Source organism: Cetorhinus maximus, chromosome 19 (assembly GCF_964194155.1).
Source record: "Cetorhinus maximus chromosome 19, sCetMax3.hap1.1, whole genome shotgun sequence".
Classification (NCBI taxonomy): domain Eukaryota; kingdom Metazoa; phylum Chordata; class Chondrichthyes; order Lamniformes; family Cetorhinidae; genus Cetorhinus; species Cetorhinus maximus.
Window position 1 is genome coordinate 89,303,227 of NC_135897.1, and position 19,126 is coordinate 89,322,352.

At 45.0% G+C, this 19,126-nt stretch overlaps 1 protein-coding gene across 1 annotated transcript in view; it reads right to left on the reverse strand.

Moving 5' to 3' along the window:
* sec62 (SEC62 homolog, preprotein translocation factor) overlaps nt 1–19,126 on the reverse strand; it is a 55,120-nt gene that overhangs the window by 875 nt on the left and 35,119 nt on the right. Inside the window, exons 5-8 of the mRNA XM_078564356.1 lie at nt 10,930–11,025; nt 6,018–6,078; nt 5,227–5,346; nt 3,285–3,746 (exon numbers count right to left, since the gene is read on the reverse strand). Coding sequence (XP_078420482.1) covers nt 3,285–3,746; nt 5,227–5,346; nt 6,018–6,078; nt 10,930–11,025 — 739 coding nt within the window. The remainder of the gene's footprint in view (nt 1–3,284; nt 3,747–5,226; nt 5,347–6,017; nt 6,079–10,929; nt 11,026–19,126) is intronic.

Consider the following 19,126-nt stretch of genomic DNA (forward strand, 5'->3'; position numbering starts at 1 on the left):
TCATCTATAAAGGATGATCTGTGGGAAGCAGTTGGTCAGGATTAAATAAAGGAGGCTGCAAGATTACAGATCTAGGGGTAGATTTTCCTCTTCAGCCTAGGGACAGAAGTGTTGATTTTTAAAAAGGAGCTGTTTTTCACAATTGCTCAACTATTAAATGTATGGAAAATCCTGGAGCTGCTTGTCCCTGATCGCGTGGTAAGCACTACTATGTCAACCTCCCATATTCTAGCACTGAAGAGGAAATGTTACCCCACACTCTGCAGTTTAATCATTTTCGCAAGTTAGAACATTACAGCACACAGGGCATTCAGCCTATTGTGCTCTTTTAAAGAGCTATCCAATTAGACCCACTCCCCCTGCTCATTTCGCCATAACCCTGCAAGTTCTCCTTAAGTATTTATCCAAATTAATTTTGAGAGTTATTGAAACAGCTTTCGTCCAATACACTTTTTGGACAGCACATTCCAAATAACTCTGCAAATGTTTCCTTGTTCTTTTGAAATTATCTTACATAGGAACTTCAATCAGAATTTTTTTTTATGAGGAAACTGGACATACTAGAGTTCACAGCAGGGAACAATCTTTTGTCTGAAAGAAACGGGTTCCTGTGTTTTCTTGCTTATTGCCAATTTTTAAAAGGTGAGAAATTTTGCCATTTCACCTAATTTGTATTATCAGAATTAGACAAAAGGAAAATGCACAGACACACATTTCATTTTTTAATTGTATTTACTTCAAATAGCTAAAACAGTTATTGTTTAAATAATGTTCCAGTAATCATAAAGACAAGTCTTTAAATTATATATCAATCCAAATATGGACATAACTGGGTTTGAACAAGAGCAAGGAGCAAGCATTTCCACCCCCCCCCCCCCTTTCTCTCTCTCTGCTGCAATATACACAAAATAGCACTGGCCTGTAGCTACACTATACGATGTACAAATACTCAAATACCATTTGAGAGCAGGTTGAGATACTACCAGAAAAACCACTGGCACGCTGGCAAATCTTTCTCCAAGAAAGACACATGATAACAGAAAAAAATGCTTTTATCATCTCATTAGGAAAAGCATATGAATATAGAAAATTTCTACACTACCAAGTATTTCTTTTCTGTGCTATTAGTTTAATTAAACAGTTAACTACAAAGTTGTGTGGTCCACTTTCAGGTTACTCTGTGAAATGTCAGAGCTCAGTTAATTACTGCACGGCAAGCAGATGCTGGAAACCAATTAAATTCCACATTTAACTCGATCCATCAGCTACCAATAATGCGGCAGAGGTCTAATGATGCGGGAAGGCTTGAAACTGACTAGAAATATATTTAAATTGGAAAATGTTCAGTGTGTGCGTGCTTGAGCTAAGGAGATGGAAACCAATTTCTGCAGCTTGCAAAATGCGTTATATGTTGAGATCAGTGAGTAGTGAAAGTAGGATTCATTTTACAAAATACAGAGCAATATATCAATGCTGTTTACAACTGCAGCAAGCTTTCCATTTTCCTGCCTTAACATCTCCAGTCTTTGCAAACCCTTAACAGCTATGGATTGTGTGGCACCAGTGCGAAAGTCAGCATCTCTCTGGATCGCAATGATCTTGTACACTCAGAATTACGTGAAGATTACAGTAAGACTAGTGTTCATATTGTTGAACTAGGTTTTTCTCAAAGTCACTTCTGCATGACTCCTAGAAGGTATGTTTTACACAGCTAAAGAAGCTTAGAAGCCGAAGGTGCACCTCTCAGCCTTTATTTTCTGTTCCCACTTTCTCCCAGCTATCATGGGCAAGGGCCTAGAGTAATAATATCTAATCCTAAACTTGGAAGGGGCAGCTGCACCATGGATGCAGTTTTAACAAGCCAGCTTCCTAAACTATCACCTATTTTCCCATGTATATACCTCTGAATAAAAATGGCACCTAGTTATAAGCCCCATAGTAAGGTTCTCTCTCTATTAAATACTGTATCTTCATACACTTCACCTGTTCTGTCCATTAGCTAAGCTTATACTACAAAATAATTATCTGCATTTAATATAAAAACAAAGTGCTGGAAAAACTCAGTAGGTCTGGCAGCATCTGTGGAGAGAGAAACAAATGTTAACATTTCAAGTCCAGTATGACTCTTTGAAGTCATATTGGAGTCAAAATGTTAACTCTTGTTTCTCTCTCCACTGATACTGCCAGACCTGCTGCTGAGCTTTTCCAGTACTTTGTTTTTATTTCAGATCCTCAGCATCCACAGTATTTTGCTTATATTTTACATGTCTGCATTTCCTGTTGTACAATTATAAATGGACATTCACCTTAAAAGCTGGCAGAAGTGATGAACAAGTGAATTTTAATTACTACACAAAGAGTTAAGCGTTGGTGTTTGATTCTGAAATGAGACGTTTTAATGGTTTTCAGATTCCAGCAGCTCAAGAAACAGCTGTATCCTATTATACAGAATTAAGTTACTTTGTATTGTTTCTTTCTGGTTTATAAGCCACCAAACCACCACAAAAGGTCAGTAAGAAGCTACACTTTGTACAAATTTTGCTTTGCAGCATTGGGCAGTGCTCTGCTTCCCGCTAACAGCTGATCACCGGTCAAACGTGTAGTGAAAATGAATTTATTTTTCACCTGCACATTTTCCAAACCTCAATGGATTCTTTTGGGTGTTTAAGTGCAAATTTCCTGAATGTAGCAAGACTCATACCTTTTTGCACCACCTTCCAGTGTGCAGGCCGTGTACCAAAGCTTCAGGCTCCAAATGCATGTGACATCTGCACTGATGCCTGTGAACTTCAGGTCAGAAGAGACTGGGGGTGCCTCAAACACTGATATTCACCTCCTCAAGCAGTGACAAACAGCAGAACCAATTTAAGACCTGTTGTCTCTCAATACATTCAGCTGAGTAAGAATATACACAGACATGATTTACCAAATGTAATCCTTTCAGACCACTGGGTTGATTGGGCTTTGTATGAGTTTTTGAAATATCATGATGCACACACTATGCTGTGGAATATAATTTGTCTTGGCATGTGAAATATGCAAGCTTTTCCAGGGTACCTCTAACTCTCTCCTCTGCCGAAATATCATGGCTTATGATCATTGTGACTAGGTGAGGGAATTTCAAAAGGCTATGATTATCATGCAGTTTTAACATTTCACAACATTTCATTGTGGCATCCACAGTGGTCCGGGTACATGTCTCCATCCCAATGTGGAACTGTTTTCAACATCAGCTACTCGTGCTTGGTTGCTGGAGATGGAATTGTCCCTGTTCTACGACTTACTGTGTAATGGCTGTGTCTCTTCGTCTTCCTCCTCCTCCTCTTCCTCCTCTTCTTCATCATCTGTTGGCTGGTCCAGTTCCTCTTTAGTGATCATTTCAAAGTCATTCCCATTGCCACTGCTGTGCTGGGAGCCGTCGTCATCCCTTCGGTCACTGTCTGTGTCTGACTGCCGTTCCCTGGCTGAATTACTTGCTGTCGTCGCCTCTGCTCCTGTTGCTGCTTCTGCTTTTGTCTCTCCCTCTTCTCCCTCCTTCCCCTCATCGCCATCGGGCTGTGGCTGTTTCTGGGGGTCGGTCTCCTCGCCTGATTTCTTGGAGTCCGATTTGGGCCCCTTGTACTCGTGTGTGTACAGGGGTCTGAAGGAGTCAATGAAACCAACGTCCGCTGTCAGGTTTGGCAAGAACCAGAAGTGATGTCGGCCACCGGTAAGGAGCCAGATTAAAAGGAAGAGGATGCACCGAGCTGCAAAGAGAATCAAATAGGTATCAAGTTATGCGATAGCTTAAAATGAAAGTTAAAAGATACAGTGTTTTTCTGTACCTGACTCCTCTTTGTCAAAAAAACTTTTGCTTTCTGGATAAAAGATTTAATTTCTTCTATACTTTAAGGGATTTTGAGAGAAAAGACAGGAGAAGCTGTTTCCATTGGTGGCAGGTGTTGGTAACTAGAGGACACAGATTTCAGATAATTGGTAAAAAAATACTGGAGAGGCAGTATAGTCGGACAGATGAGGGGACCTTTCTTTAAAAAACGCAGTGATCTGGAATGTGCTGCCTGAAAAGGCTGTGGAAGCAGATTCAGTAGTAACTTTTAAAAGGGAAATGCATATATACTGGAAATGGAAAAAATATGCAGGGCTATGGGAAAATGAAGAGTTGGGAGAGTGGGTCTAATTGGATAAGCTCTCCCACAGGTCTGATGAGTCAAATGGCATTGTTCTGCGCTGTGATACAAGGAGTCCTCAAGGCGTGATCTGACCACAGCACTATAGCATTAGATTACAATTTCCTATTGTGTGAACATCAGTGGTGACTCACAGTCCTGATTCTCTTTTCAACATGTCATAGTCAACTAACTCAACCAACTGCAAATTAGTTTTAAAAAATGAGATTACCAGCTACACCCTTTGTGGCATTTAGAACCATGATTGAAAGTGAAACAGTTCACAGAATTTGAATGGCACAGAGTTGGCTGTTCGGCCCATCATGTCTGCACTGGTTCTCCAAATGAGTATTATAACCTATTGCCATTGCCCTTCCTTTCCCCATACCCCTTCTATTCAAATAATCATCTAAAGCCCCGTTGAATGCCTTGATTGAACCTGCCTCCACCACACTTCCAGGCCGTGCATTTCAAACCCGAACCACTCGTGTGAAAAAGTTTTTTCTCGCGTCACATTTGTTTCTTTTGCAAATCACTTTAAATCTGTACCCTCTCGTTCTTGATCCTTTTACAAATGGGAACAGCTTCTCCCTTTCTACTCTGTCCAGCCCCCTCATGATTTTGAACATCTCAATCAAATCTCCTCTCAGCCTTCTTCTCTCCTAGGAGAACAGTCCCAACCTCACAAATCTATCCTCATAGCTGAAGTTTCTCATCTCTGGAACCATTCTTGTAAACCTCTTCTGCACTCTCTCCGATGTGTTCACATCCTTCCTATAATGTGGCGCCCAGAACTGTACACAATACTCCAGCTGAGGTCTAATGAGTGTCTTATATAAATTCAGCATAACCTCCATGCTCTTGTACTCTATGCCCCTATTAATACAAAATCACCAATTTACTTTTCTTAAGAAATGGAATTAACTTCGATATTCCTTCGATTTCCTTAATATCTTGACAGTTTTTCTTCAGACACGGTGAAATCTACTCATCTTCAACCTTTCAAATGAATCAGCAGCTATTTTAAGATGCAAAGTCTTTGAACATAAATCTTACTCACCTACAGCAAGGAGGAGGATGCTGGCAACAAAACAGCCTGCTGCAACACTGAGATAGTAAACACCTACTCGCATTTCTGCAGGCCACAGAGGGAAGAGTGTGGCAGCTATCACTGCAATTACTGTTAAGTGATCAAACACACAAACGGGTTAGTGTCATTGCCTGCTGCTAAATTAGAGTCAGTGGGGGTAGGCGGGCCGGAGGTGAGGGCCCAGGGGAAAGGGTTGGCCGAGGAGGAGGGGCAAGAGAAGAATTTCTGGGGGGCTAGGGGAACAAAGGGGCCGGGGTGGGGGTGGTGGTGGAAGGAAGGAGGGGGGACAGAGGGACCATTTTGGGGGGGGGTGGGGGGAGAGGAGCGGAGAGGCGGGGGAGAGGAGCGGAGAGGCGGGACAGAGGGGCCATGACTGGTGGGGGGTGCGGGGTGGATGGGGACAGAGTTGCCGTGGGAGTGGGGCCACGGGATGGGGAGCACGGGGTGGGGGGCCACAGGGCATGGGGAGGGGGAGGGGCATGGGGAGGGGGGCCATGGGAGGGAAGGGCCACGGGCAGGGGGCGCATGAGGAGGGCCACGGGCAGGGGGAAGGAGCCACAGTGGGGGGTGGTGAAGGGCGGAGGGGCCATGTGGGGAGAAAGGGTGGATGGAGGATCCCTGGGGGGGGGGGGGGGGCAGGGGGGAAGGGGGGGCAGAAGGGCCATGAGAGGGGCGGCGGAGGGGAGGGATATACACAAAATCACACACACACACACACCTATAAAATCTGTTGGTATTTGATTGACCTTTGAGCTATTTACCTAATATTAGTCCCATTGCAAATGTCTTGAAATGAACAGGATCGTAGATCCACACGTATACCTGAAAAAATCATAGTAAATGGCAAACTGAGGATTCCTCCCAACATCAAAGCAACAGAATCCTACGTCTCCGCACAGGCTTGACAGGCAGAAGAATGACGTTTGGAAAGCAGAGCTACATGAGGAATTGCATATCACGTCCTCGAAATCAACCTATTCCGTTCTTCTCTGGAAAGGTGACATTTATTGATCCCAGTAGTGGGTGCAAAAGATAGGTGATCACATTAGCAACAGCCTTTTTCCAAATAACTTTGTTGCACTCATTGCTGGAGGAATGAACAAATTATATTTTGCCTCTCCAGTGTCATGTTTGCCACGCCAGGCATTGTTAGACATGAAGTAAAACTCCCTCAGTGCCTAGACTTGTTAGAAATTGTACTCGTACCAAAATAATTTCACATAGGATTCCTGCAGCTGACAAGCAGGTGAAAATTCTTTCAAGTTATCAACAGTCACAGATTGCAAATCTTTCGAGTACAATCACAGTTCTTGGTTTCCGGGAGTGGGACATGAACCCACAACCCTCTGATTCAAAGGCGAGGGTGCTATGAACTGAGCCACAGCTGACACCTCAAATGTGAACCGAGGTACCAGACAGAAGAAATGAGTATCTAGTCCTAATCAATTATTCAGACAATAGGTCATTCAGCCCATCGTTCCTGTGTCAACTCTCTATACAAACGTCAGTGAGAATAGGACAGGGCTCAGCTGTGATCCAAATGTTCACCGTCACTGGAGGTGACTGGAGACCTGTGACCGTCTGCAGAACTTCACTTCAGCAGTGAGTCAACAGCTTTGGGAGGTAAGGGAGAAAGCTGGGGCAGGAAATGGAGCAGTTCCAATCACAATTAAATGACTGAAAGCATCCTTTTGGGTCAATGTTGTGTTTCCACGTTAATGATTCCAGGTAAAACATCCTTTCTGCGTTCAGTTATAACATTTAAGAATAATGGCCCAGAACTTCTGATCTGGATTGTGAGTTGGTTGACAGACTGGAAACAGAGAGTGGGAATAAATGGGTCGTTTTCTGGGTGGCAGATGGTGAGTAGTGGTGTACCGCAGGGATCAGTGCTTGGGCCCCAGCTATTCACAATGTATATATAAATGACTTGGAAGAGGGAAGCAAATTGAAATTTCCAAATTTCCTGACGACACAAAACTGGGCGGGGTTGTGAGGAGGTTGTAAGGAGGCTTCAGGGCGATTTAGACAAGTGTGAGTGGGCAAACATATGGCAGATGCAGTAAAATGTGAAGTTATACGCTTCGGGGTGAAAAACAGAAAGGCAGAGTGAGTATATTGGGAAATGTGGATGTATAAAGGGATCTGGGTGTCCTTGTACACCAGTCAATGAAAGGTGCAGCAAGCAATTAGGAAGGGAAATGGTATGTTGGCCTTCATTGCAAGAGTATTTGAGTTCAGAAGTAGGGATGTCTTACTGCAGTTACACAAGGTCTTGGTGAGGCCACACCTGGAGTATTGCGTACAGTTTTGGTCTCCCTATCTAAGAAAGGATATACTTGTCATAGAGGGAGTGCAGCGAAGGTTCACAAGGCTGATACTGGGGATGGCAGGACTGTCATATGAGGAGAGATTGGTTCGACTGGGCCTGTATTCACTAGAGTTTAGAAGAATGAGAGGGGATCTGATTGAAACATATCAAATTTTAGCAGGGCTAGACAGGCTGGGTGCTGGGAGGGTGTTTCCCCTGGTTGGGGAGTCGAGAACCAGGGGCCACAGTCTCAGGGTATGGGGCAGGCCATTTAGGGCTGTGGTGAGGAAAAATTTCTTCATTCGGGGGGTGGTCAACCTGTGGAATTCTCTACCACAGGCGGCTGCAGAGGCCGGGTCACTGAGTATATTCAAGAAAGAAATTCATAAGTTTTTGGATATTAGGGGCATCAAGGGGTATGAAGAGAAAGTGGGAACGTGGCATTGAGATAGAGGATTAGCCATGATCATACTGAACGGTGGAGCAGGCTTGAAGGCCGAGTGGCCTACTCCTGCTCCTAGTTTCTATTTCTGGACGGTTGTACTCTGGAGGTACTCCCCCAAAACGAAATACAATGGGGTACTTTTCCACCCGCACTCCCCCAAATGCAATGGGGTACCCCCCCACCCCAAAATGCAATGGGGTACCTCCCCCCGAAATGCAATAGATACCTCGCCCCCTCCAAAATGCAAATGGGCTACCTTCCCTCCATAAATGCAATAGGGTACCCCCACCCCCAAATATAATGGGCCTCCCCCCACAAATGCAATGGGGTACCTTCTCCCCCACCCAAAATGCGATGGGATCTACTCCCCACTCTCAAAATGTGATAGGGTCCCCCTACCCCCACCCACCCAAACAGCGATAGGGTCCCCCTACCCCCACCTACGCAAACAGCGATAGGGTCCCCCTACCCCCACCCACCCAAAATGTTATGGGAACCCCCCCAACACCCACGGCCCACTCCCCCACCCACCCAAAATGCGACGGGGTACCCTGACCCAAGATGCGATGGGGGTCCTCTCGGAAGTCCCGACTCTCTGACTGCAGGGGAACTGCCCAGGAAGTTTGGGCGATGGGCAATTCCCCCACATCTGGAACCCTCCGAAACTGAGTGAGAGTCTTAAACTTTGGGTGGTTCTGACTTGCTTTCCAGAATAGTTACTCAGGAAAAGTTACAAGGTTTAAGACCAGTTCTAACTCCTACTGACCCCTGACGCCCCAGTGGACGCCTGGACTATCCCTCCCTACTTGACTATCACCTCCGACTCCCAGTCAACCTGATTACCCTTGCGACACCCAGGCTACATCCACCGACCACCTGACTACACCTCCAACCTGCACCCACCCCCCAACCACTCACCCGACTACCTGACTACACCCCAACGTGACTACCCCAGCCTGACCCACTTCCACCAACTACTCTCCTGACCACTGACAACAGCCCCTGACCTGACTAACCCCTGACCACCTGACTTCTCCAGCGACCCCAGTCCCAACCTACCCCCTCAACCACTTACCTGTCACCCTACTCCTTCACTTGCTTACCTGCACCCCCATCCCCTCACCTGCCCCCTCACCTGCCACCTGACACACCCACCTGCCACTCAACCTCCTCACCTACTTACCTGCCACCCTACCCCCTCACCCACCCACCTGCCACCCTACCCCCTCACCCACCTACTTGCCACCATACCCTGCACCCACTTACCTTACATACTTACCTTCTCTCTGTAGCTTCTCAAAGTGGCTTAGGGACTTTTAATCTCTGTACTTACCAAAATATGGCAGTTAGAGCCATAAAAGAGAGCGTAGCTTGGCTTCCCCTGACCATCCTGCCCCATGGAGGATGACTCCGAGTACAGATACGCTTTGCATTTCTAAAGTGGCCCGGCTTGGAAGTTTTTGCCCAGAAATGCAGAGGTCCACCTCAGTGCAAAAAACAGCAATGGAGTGGCAATCTGACAGTGATTGCTACTTCTCGGAAGATTCGCCCTAATACTGCGCTTTTACTGAGGTCCAGGAAATGATTAACGAATGCCGCTAAAGGCTACAATTCAGAACTCATCATGTGAACAATACAAAAGACTACTGCAATAGTCCATCAGCTCTGCGCAACATCATAAACAAATTAGAAATAAGAATTTAAGTCATTTAATAGACCCGCCTCACTGTACTCAAGTACAAACGCAAAATACTGCAGATGCTGGAAATCTGAAGTGCAAACAGAAAGTGCTGGAAATACTTAGTACTTAGTCAGGCAGCATTTTTTTTTATTCATTCATGGGATGTGGTCTTTGCTGGCTGGGCCAGCATTTATTGTCCATACCTAGTTGCCCTTGAGAAGGTGGTGGTGAGCTACCTTCTTGAACCGCTGCAGTGGAGAGAGAAACTATTATTGTTTCAGGTTGATGCTGCCTGGCCTAAGTATTTCCAGCATACTTGGCTTCTATCACTGCAATCAAGTCTTTCTTGGATTCCAATGGCTAAATTATGAAGAGCGATTACATAAACTGGGGTTGTATTCTCTGGAATTTAAAAATTAAGGATTGATTGGATCAAAGGTTTCAAGAAATTAAGGAGAACTGCTAGGGTAGATGGAGAGAAATTATTTCTCATAGCTGGGGAGTCTAGCACCAGGGGACATCGCCTAAAAATTAAATCCAAGTCTGCTAGGAATTAAGTTAGGAAACACTTGTACACATAAAGGGTGAAGAGGTTTGGAACTCTCTTCTGCAAATGGCAGTTGATGCTAGGTCAATTGTTAATTTTAAATCTGAGCTGGATAGATTTCTATTATCCAAAGGTATTCAGGGTTATGGGGCAAGGGTGGCTATATGGAGTTAGGTCACAAATCATCCATGGTCTCCCAATGGCAGAACACGCTCAAGGGGGTAAATGGCCTCATCCTGCTCCAAAATGCCTTTGTCACAGACAGTCCCTGCTAACAAAATACACAGAACTCTTCCTCTCTGTGCTAATTGCAAGAACAATCTTATTCAAAATATAAAACATAGCAACTCAAGAACAGATGCAAACTTTATTGAATTCAATTTAAAAAACTATTAAAAAGTCCTACCTAGGAAACATGAAATGTGCGGATAATGTCAATGAAGATAAATCTGGCTTTACTGCAGAGTATTCTTGGGGTGAAGGTTAAATTTCGTCAGGTGGATAACAGAATGGCTGCTTTTTGTACAACTGCTGAATTTTCCCTTTCATGGTGGGGCTGAGGGGGAGGGGGCGGAGGAGACAGCAGGTGAATGCAATCGGTTTTAGATTGCATTCACTAAATACTGGCATAGATAGGGTGGGCTAAATGGTCTTCTTGCAGGCCAGAAACCTCAATGGACATTCTTTACCTCATTCCCATCAAGGAAAAGCTGATCATTGTGTGGTTCCAATTTAAATTTTCTTTTTGTCTCTTTCTTTTTCTTTGGCGTTCCTGGAGCTTCATCCTAACAAAACAATCAAATGGTAAGTTACTGACAGACAAGTGTTGACTGAGGACATCCTGTTACTTTGGTACTCAGAGCCCTAAATAAATATGCTGCCTTCATGAGTATACATATTTGCATAGAATTTACAGCACAGAAACATGTAACTCAGCTCAACAAATCTATGCTTCACATGAGCCTCCTCCCACCCTATCAACATATCCTTCTATTGCATTCTCCATCATGTGTTTATCTTGCTTTCCCTTAAAATCCATCAATGCTATTTGTTTCCAATAGTTCATAGATCTGTGCCCTAGCAAGGCCAGCATTTATTGCCATCCCTAACTACCCTTGAAAAGATGGTGCTGAGTCACCTTCTTGAACTGCTGCAGTCCATGTGGTGAAGTTAGGAATGGAGTTTCAGGATTTTGACACTGACAGTAAAGGAATGGTGAAATAGTTCAAAGTATGGATAGTGTGTGACTTGGAGGGAAACTTGCAGGCGGTGGTGTTCTCATGCATCAGCTGCCCTTGTTCTTCTAGGTGGTAGAGGTCACAGGCTTGGAAGTTGTTGTTGAAGATGGTTGGCATCTTGGTATGCTACATTGTATGCCGGAGGTGGAGGGAGTGAATGGTTAAGGTGGAGGATAGAGTGCCAATTAAGCAGGCAGTTTTCTCCTGGTTGGTATCGAGGCTCTTGCATGTATTTTGTGCTGCATTCAACCAGGCAAATGGAGAGAATTCCTTCACACTTCTGACTTGTGCCTTGTAGATGGTGGACAGGCTCTGGGGAGTCAGAAGATGAATTACAGATTGCAGAACGGATAAAAGAGCGCGAGCAGAGCGGCGGAGACACAGGATAAAAGAGTGCAAGGAGAGTGGCGGAGACACAGGATAAAAGAGCGCGAGGAGAGCGGCGGAGACACAGGATAAAAGAGTGCGAGGAGAGCGGAGACAGGATAAAAGAGCGCGAGGAGAGTGGCGGAGACGCAGGATAAAAGAGCACGAGGAGAGCGGAGACACAGGATAAAAGAGCGCGAGGAGAGCGGCGGAGACACAGGGTAAGAGAGCGTGAGGAGAGTGGCGGAGACACAGGATAAAAGAGCACGAGGATGGTGGCGGAGACACAGGATAAAAGAGCACAAGGAGAGCGGAGACACAGGATAAAAGAGTGCGAGGAGAGCGGCGGAGACGAAGGATAAAAGAGCGTGAGGAGAGCGGCGGAGACGCAGGATAAAAGAGCACGAGGATGGCGGCGGAGACACAGGATAAAAGAGCACAAGGACAGCGGAGACACAGGATAAAAGAGCACAAGGAGAGCGGAGACACAGGATAAAAGAGCACAAGGAGAGCGGAGACACAGGATAAAAGAGCGCGATCAGAGCGGAGACACAGGATAAAAGAGCACAAGAAGAGTTCCAGGGAGCAGAGTCGGAGGGCAGAGTTTCAGAGAGGTGAGGCTAAAAATCTTACCTTGGGGATTCGTGGACCTCGGGTCTTAAAAAAAATTAAAAGTGGCGACACGGTAAATCTGTGACCTGATTGGCTGGTAGAGAATCTACACTGAATTTGAAACTAAAACATTGTTAAACTAATTAAACCAAATAAATTAATCACTTAATTAATAAGTAGAGGGTATCTATACCAGAATCAGGGGATTACTGTTCTTAGAATTTAGCATTTATAGTAGAAATCTAGCCCGAGGGAACGTATAGTTAATAAGGAGTCAATAAGCAGTAATTAGATTTAAATTAATTTATCAAATAGTTCTAGAAATGGCAGTTGCTGGGGTGAAGTGCTTCACCCGTGGGATTTGGGAAATCTTTGACGCTTCAAATGTCCCGGACAACTACATCTGCAGGAAGTGTACCTAATTGCAGCTCCTCACAGATCGCATGGATCAGTTGGAGCAGTAGTTGGATGCACTTAGGAGTATTCAGATGGTGGAAAGTGTCATTGACAGGAGTTTTGGAGACGTGGTCACACCCAAGGTACAGACAAGATAGATGGGTGACCGCTAGAAGGGGCAGGCAGTCAGTGCAGAAATCCCCTGTGGCTGTCCCCCTCTCTAACAGGTATACCATTTATAGTCAGGGGCTCAGACAGGCACTTCTGTGGTCGTGAAAGAGACACCAGGATGGTATGTTGTCTCCCTGGAGCCAGGGTCCAAGATGTCTCTGATCGGGTACGGGACATTCTGAAGGGGGAGGGAAAACAGCCAGAGGTCGTGGTACACATTGGTACTAACAACATAGGCAGGAAGAGTGACGAGGTCCTGCAGCGGGAGTTCAGGGAGTTAGGCAGAAAGTTAAAAAAACAGGACCTCTAGGGTTGTAATCTCAGGATTACTCCCTGTGCCACGTGCCAGTGAGGCTAGAAATAGGAAGATAGTGCAGCTGAACATGTGGCTGAACAGATGGTGTAGGAGGGAGGGTTTCCGATATCTGGATCAGTGGGATCTCTTCCGGGGCAGGTGGGACCTGTACAAGAAGGACGGGTTGCATCTAAACTGGAGGGGCACCAATATCCTGGTGGTGAGGTTTGCTAGCATCACTCGGGAGGGTTTAAACTAGTATGGCAGGTGGGTGGGAACCAGAGCAATAGGTCAGCAGGTGAAATAAATGACTGGGAACCAGTGAATATGGCCAGGAGGACTAAGAGGAAGGGCAGGCAGGGAGAAATTACTGAACACAGTGGGACTGGGGGTCTGAAATGCATTTGTTTCAATGCGAGAAGTTTAACAGACAAGGCAGATGAGCTTAGAGTTTGGATTAGTACTTGAGATTATGATGTTATTGCTATTACAGAGACTTGGTTGAAGCATGGACAGGATTGGCAGATAAACGTTCCAGGATTTAGATGTTTCAGGCAGGATAGAGGGGGATGTAGAAGAGGTGGGGGAATTGCACTGCTGGTAAAGGGGAATATCACAGCTGTACGACAGGAGTACACCTCGTTGGACTCATGCAGTATGGGTAGAGCTCCGGAATAGGAAGGGCGCAGTCACAATGTTGGGGGTTTACTATAGGCCTCCCAATTGCTGGCGGGAGATTGAGGAACAGTTATGTAGGCAGGTTTTGGAAAGATGTAAAAGCAATAGGGTTGTTATGGTGGGTGATTTTAACTTTCCCTATATTGACTGGGAATCACTTAGTGCTAGGGGTTTGGATGGTGCAGAATTTGTAAGGTCCATCCAGGAGGGCTTCCTGAGACAATATGTAGATAGTCCAACTAGGGAAGGGGCAATACTGGACCTGGTATTAGGGAATGAACCCGGCCAGATGGTCGAAGTTTCGGTAGGGGAGCATTTTGGGAAAAGTGACCATAATTCAGTTAGTTTCAAGGTATTGGTGGATAAGGTAACAGGAGTCCTTGGGTTAAGGTGCTTAATTGGGGGAAGGCTAATTATAACAATATTAGGCAGGAACTGAGGAATCTAGACTGGAGGCGGATGTTTGAAGGCAAATCAACAACTGACATGTGGGGGGGCTTTCAAACGTCAGTTGATAAGAATTCAGAACCGGCATGTTCCTGCTAGGATGAAGGATAAGCATGGCAAGTTTCAGGAACCTTGGATAACGCAGGATATTGTGAGATTAGTCAAAAAGAAAAGGGAAGCAATCGTAAAGGCTAGAAGGCTGGGAACAGATGAAGCCCGTGGAGAATATAAAGAAAGTAGGAAGAAACTTAAGCAAGGAGTCAGGAGGCTAAAAGGGGTCATGAAAAGTCACTGGCAACCAGGATTAAGGAAAATCCCAAGGCCTTTTATTCATATGTAAAAAGCAAGAGGGTAGCCAGGGAAAGGGTGGGCCTACTCAGGGACAGAGGTGGGAATCTGTGTGTGGAGCCAGAAGAAATGGGAGAGATACTAAATGAATACTTCTCATCAGTATTCACCAAAGAGAAGGACTTAGCGGTTGATTTGTCTAGGGAAGAGTGTGTAGATAGCCTGGATCATGTTGAGATCAAAAAAGAGGTGTTAGGCGTCTTGAAGAATATTAAAGTGGATAAGTCCCCAGGGGCAGATGGGATCTACCCCAGAGTTCTGAGGGAGGCAAGGGAGGAGATTGCTGGGGCCTTGACAGAAATCTTTGTATCCTCACTGGCTACGGGTGAGGTCCCAGAGGACTGGAGAATGGCCAATGTTGTTGCATTGTTTAAGAAGGGTAGCAGGGATAATCCAGGAAATTACAGGCCAGTGAGCCTTACGTCAGTGGTAGGGAAATTATTGGAAAAGATTCTTCGTGACAGGATTTACTACCATTTGGAAGCAAATGGGCGTATTAGTGAGAGGCAGCATGGTTTTGTGAAGGAGAGGTCATGTCTCACTAACTTGATCGAGTTTTTCGAGGAAGTGACAAAGATGATCGACGATGGAAGGGCAGTGGATGTTATATACATGGATTTCAGTAAGGCCTTTGACAAGGTCCCTCATGGCAGACTGGTACAGAAGGTAAAATCGCACGGGATCAGAGGTGAGCTGGCAAGATGGATACAGAATTGGCTTGGTCATAGAGGCCAAAGGGTAGCAGTGGAAGGGTGCTTTTCTGAATGGAGAGCTGTGGCAAGTGGAGATCTGCAGGGATCAGTGCTGGGACCTTTGCTGTTTGTAGTATACATAAATGATTTGGAAGAAAATGTAACTGGGCCAATCAGTAAGTTTGCAGATGACACTAAGGTTGGAGGAGCTGCAGATAGTGAAGAGGATTGTCAAAGGAGACAACTGGATATAGATCGGTTGGAGACTTGGGCAGAGAAATGGCAGATGGAGCTTAATCCGGACAAATGCGAGGTAATGCATTTTGGAAGGTCTAATATAGGCAGGAATTATACAGTAAATGGCAGAACCCTTAAGTGCATTGACGGGCAGAGGGATCAGGGTGTACAGGTCCACAGGTCACTGAAAGTGGCAACGCAGGTGGATAAGGTAGTCAGGAAGGCATATGGCATGCTTGCCTTCATTGGCAGGGGTATTGAGTATAAAAGCTGGGAAGTCATGCTGCAGCTGTATAGAACCTTGGTTAGGCCACACTTGGAATATTGCATGCAATTCTGGTCGCTACATTACCAGAAGTATATTGAGGCGTTGGAGAGGGTGCAGAGGAGGTTTACCAGGATGCTGCCTGGTCTGGAGGTTATTAGCTATGAGGAGAGGTTGGAGAAATTCGGATTGTTCTCACTAGAGCGACGGAGATTGAGGGGCGACTTGATAAGAAGTTTACAAAATTATGAGTGGCATGGACAGAGTAGATAGTCAGAAGCTTTTTCCCAGGGTGGAAGAGTCAATTACTAGGGGACATAGATTTAAGGTGAGAGGAGAAAAGTATAGAGGAGATGTGCGGGGCAAGTTTTTTACGCAGAGGGTAGTGAGTGTGGTGGAAACAGGTACGATAGTGGTGTTTAAGAGGCAGCTTGACAAATACATGAATTGGATAGGAATAGAGGGATACAGACCCCTGAAGTGCAAAATGTTTTAGTTGACGAGCAATATGATCGGCGCAGGCTTGGAGGGCCGAAGGGCCTGTTCCTGTGCTGTACTTTTCTTTGTTTGTTCTTAATTCCTGACCTGACTTGCTTTTGTAGCTACAGTATTAATATACCTGGTCAAGTGAAGTTTCTGGTCAATAACCCTAGGACATTGATGGTGGTGGATTCAGCAATGATAATGCTGTTGAATGTCAAGGGGAAATGGTCAGATATTCTCTTATTGGAGATGGTCATTGCCTAGCGTGAATGTTACTTGCCACTTATCATGCCAAAGCTGAATGTTGTCCAACTCTTGCTGCTTGCAGAAACAGAATGTTTCGGTATCTGAGGAATTGTGAAAGGTACTGAACACTGTGCAATTATCAGCGAACATTCCCATTTCTCAAAGAGGTTGGTGGAGTTACAAAAAAATGATTTGCAATTAAAACAGTTATATCAGAAAGCTTATTCAGAAACAGAAGCAAAATGTATTCCAGTATGTTATTATCTTCGAGGAGATATTTTAATGAGAAAGTGGAGGTCGGATCATATCTCAGCAAATGAAAGCTGGAGGGAGCTGCATATGATCGTTATCCCATTATTGTATAGAAATGAGATTCTGGGGATTGCTCACAAAATTCCAATGCGGGGTCATTTAGGAATTAGGAAAACACAGGAAAAGATACAGATGGTTTTTTTTTTGGCCAGGATTGCATAGGGATGTAGTCAAATTCTGTAGAACCTGTCAAACATGTCAAGTAACAGGAAAATCACAAGCAGTGATTAAGCTGGCGCCTTTAATCCCAATATCAGCATTTGAAGAACCTTTTATCAGGGTCATGATTGATTGTGTAGGACCCTTCCCTAAGACTAAAAGTGGAAATCAGTATTTACTGACAATAATGGATGTATCTATCAGGTTTCTTGAAGGGGGATACCTTTAAGAAATATTACAGTAAGATGATTGTGGAGGAGTTAATTACATTTTTTACAAGAGATAGTTTACCTAAAGAAATACAAAGTCAGATCAGGGGTCAAATTTCATGTTGCAGCTGTTTAAGGAAGTAATGAACAATTTGGGGATAAAACAGTTTAAGTCAATAGCTTATCAATGGGAGTCACAGGAGCTTTGGAAAGATGGCATCAAACTTTAAAAACTATGATGAGAGCACACTGTCAGGATTATGCACGGGACTGGGATACAGGAATTCCATTTTGATTATTTGCTAGTTGTGGGGAGCAGACTTGAAGCAAAGTTGCCTTGAGAGAGGCCTAAAGATCTGAGAGTGCAGCTGATGGTCAGTGACTCCGTTGCGCGGGCCATTAAGGCCTTTTGGAGCAGTGGTGTTCTGCTTGGCATGGTCGAATATCTGAGTGTGTGTGTGGAAGGTGAAGCCTGAGTGTACGCGGAGATCCAGGGGAAATATGCATCGGAAGGCGAAGTTGAAACACTGGAGGTGGATCCTTGTTGAGGGGGCCAGAGTGGAAGTTTTGTTTGGGAGAGAATTCCAAGGTGAATTCTTCAAACGTGGAGATTGGAAGCCCTCGTGAGAAAGACAAGAGTTTCCATGAGACCAGTTGGCTCATGGCGTAACAAGCTGTAACAAGTCAGGGGGGATTGTTGAGAAATCCATAAAATCTGCTTTGGTTGCACCTGCCATTTACTTTGGAGTGTGGTGTGTCTGACCACAGTTTGCCTCTTAATTCACATGTGCTGCATACTTACCCTGAATATTAGAGTAAAAGATAGATATTGTAAATTGTGTTATCCTTACGAATTTGTATACATCTGTAAAGCTTTAGTTGGGGTGAAGGAATAGCATGATTTGAAACATTTACTGGTGCTTGGATTGAAATCTTTCCAACCTTTTTTGTCCAGTGTAATATAGTTCATTTTTCCTGTTTAATAGACGTTTTATTCTTTGTGTTAAAAGTAGACTAGCAGACTCCTGTGAATGCGTTCAGTAACTGCCCTCCATGCCAGGTTCGACCCTGGGGTCTGACTTGCGCAGTAGTAACATCAGCTGGGATCATAACACACAGGCAGAGTTTTGAATGGCCTCAAGGGTGGAATGCAGATGACCAGCCAAGAATGGGTTGGAATAGTCAAGTCTAAAGGTAACGAGGACATGAATGAGGGTTTCAGCAGCAGATGAGCTGAGATATGTGAAGGCAGGCAATGTTATAGAGGTGGAAAACGGCTGCCTTAGTGATGGCATGGCTATGAGGTCAGAAACTCATCCTGGGGTCAAATGTGATACCAAGGTTGCAGACAGACTGGCTTACTCTCCGATTGCTGTCAGGAAGAGGGATGGAGTCAGTTGCTAGGGAACAGAGTTTGGAGTGAGGACCAAAAACAATGGCTTCAGTCTTCCCAATGTTTAACTAGAGGAAATTTCTGTTCATCTGGTAATCGAAGTGAGACAGGCAGCCTGTTAATTAAGCAACAGTGGAGGAGTCGAGAGAGGTAGTGGTGAGGGAGAGCTGAGTGTCGTCAACATACATGTGAAAACTAACACTGTGCTTTCAGATGATGTCCCTGAGGGGAAGCATGTGGATGGAAAATAGGAGGGGCCAAGGACGGATCCTTGGGGACACTAGATGTAACAGTGTGGGAGCAGGTATAGAAGCCATTGCAAGTGATATTCCAGCTATG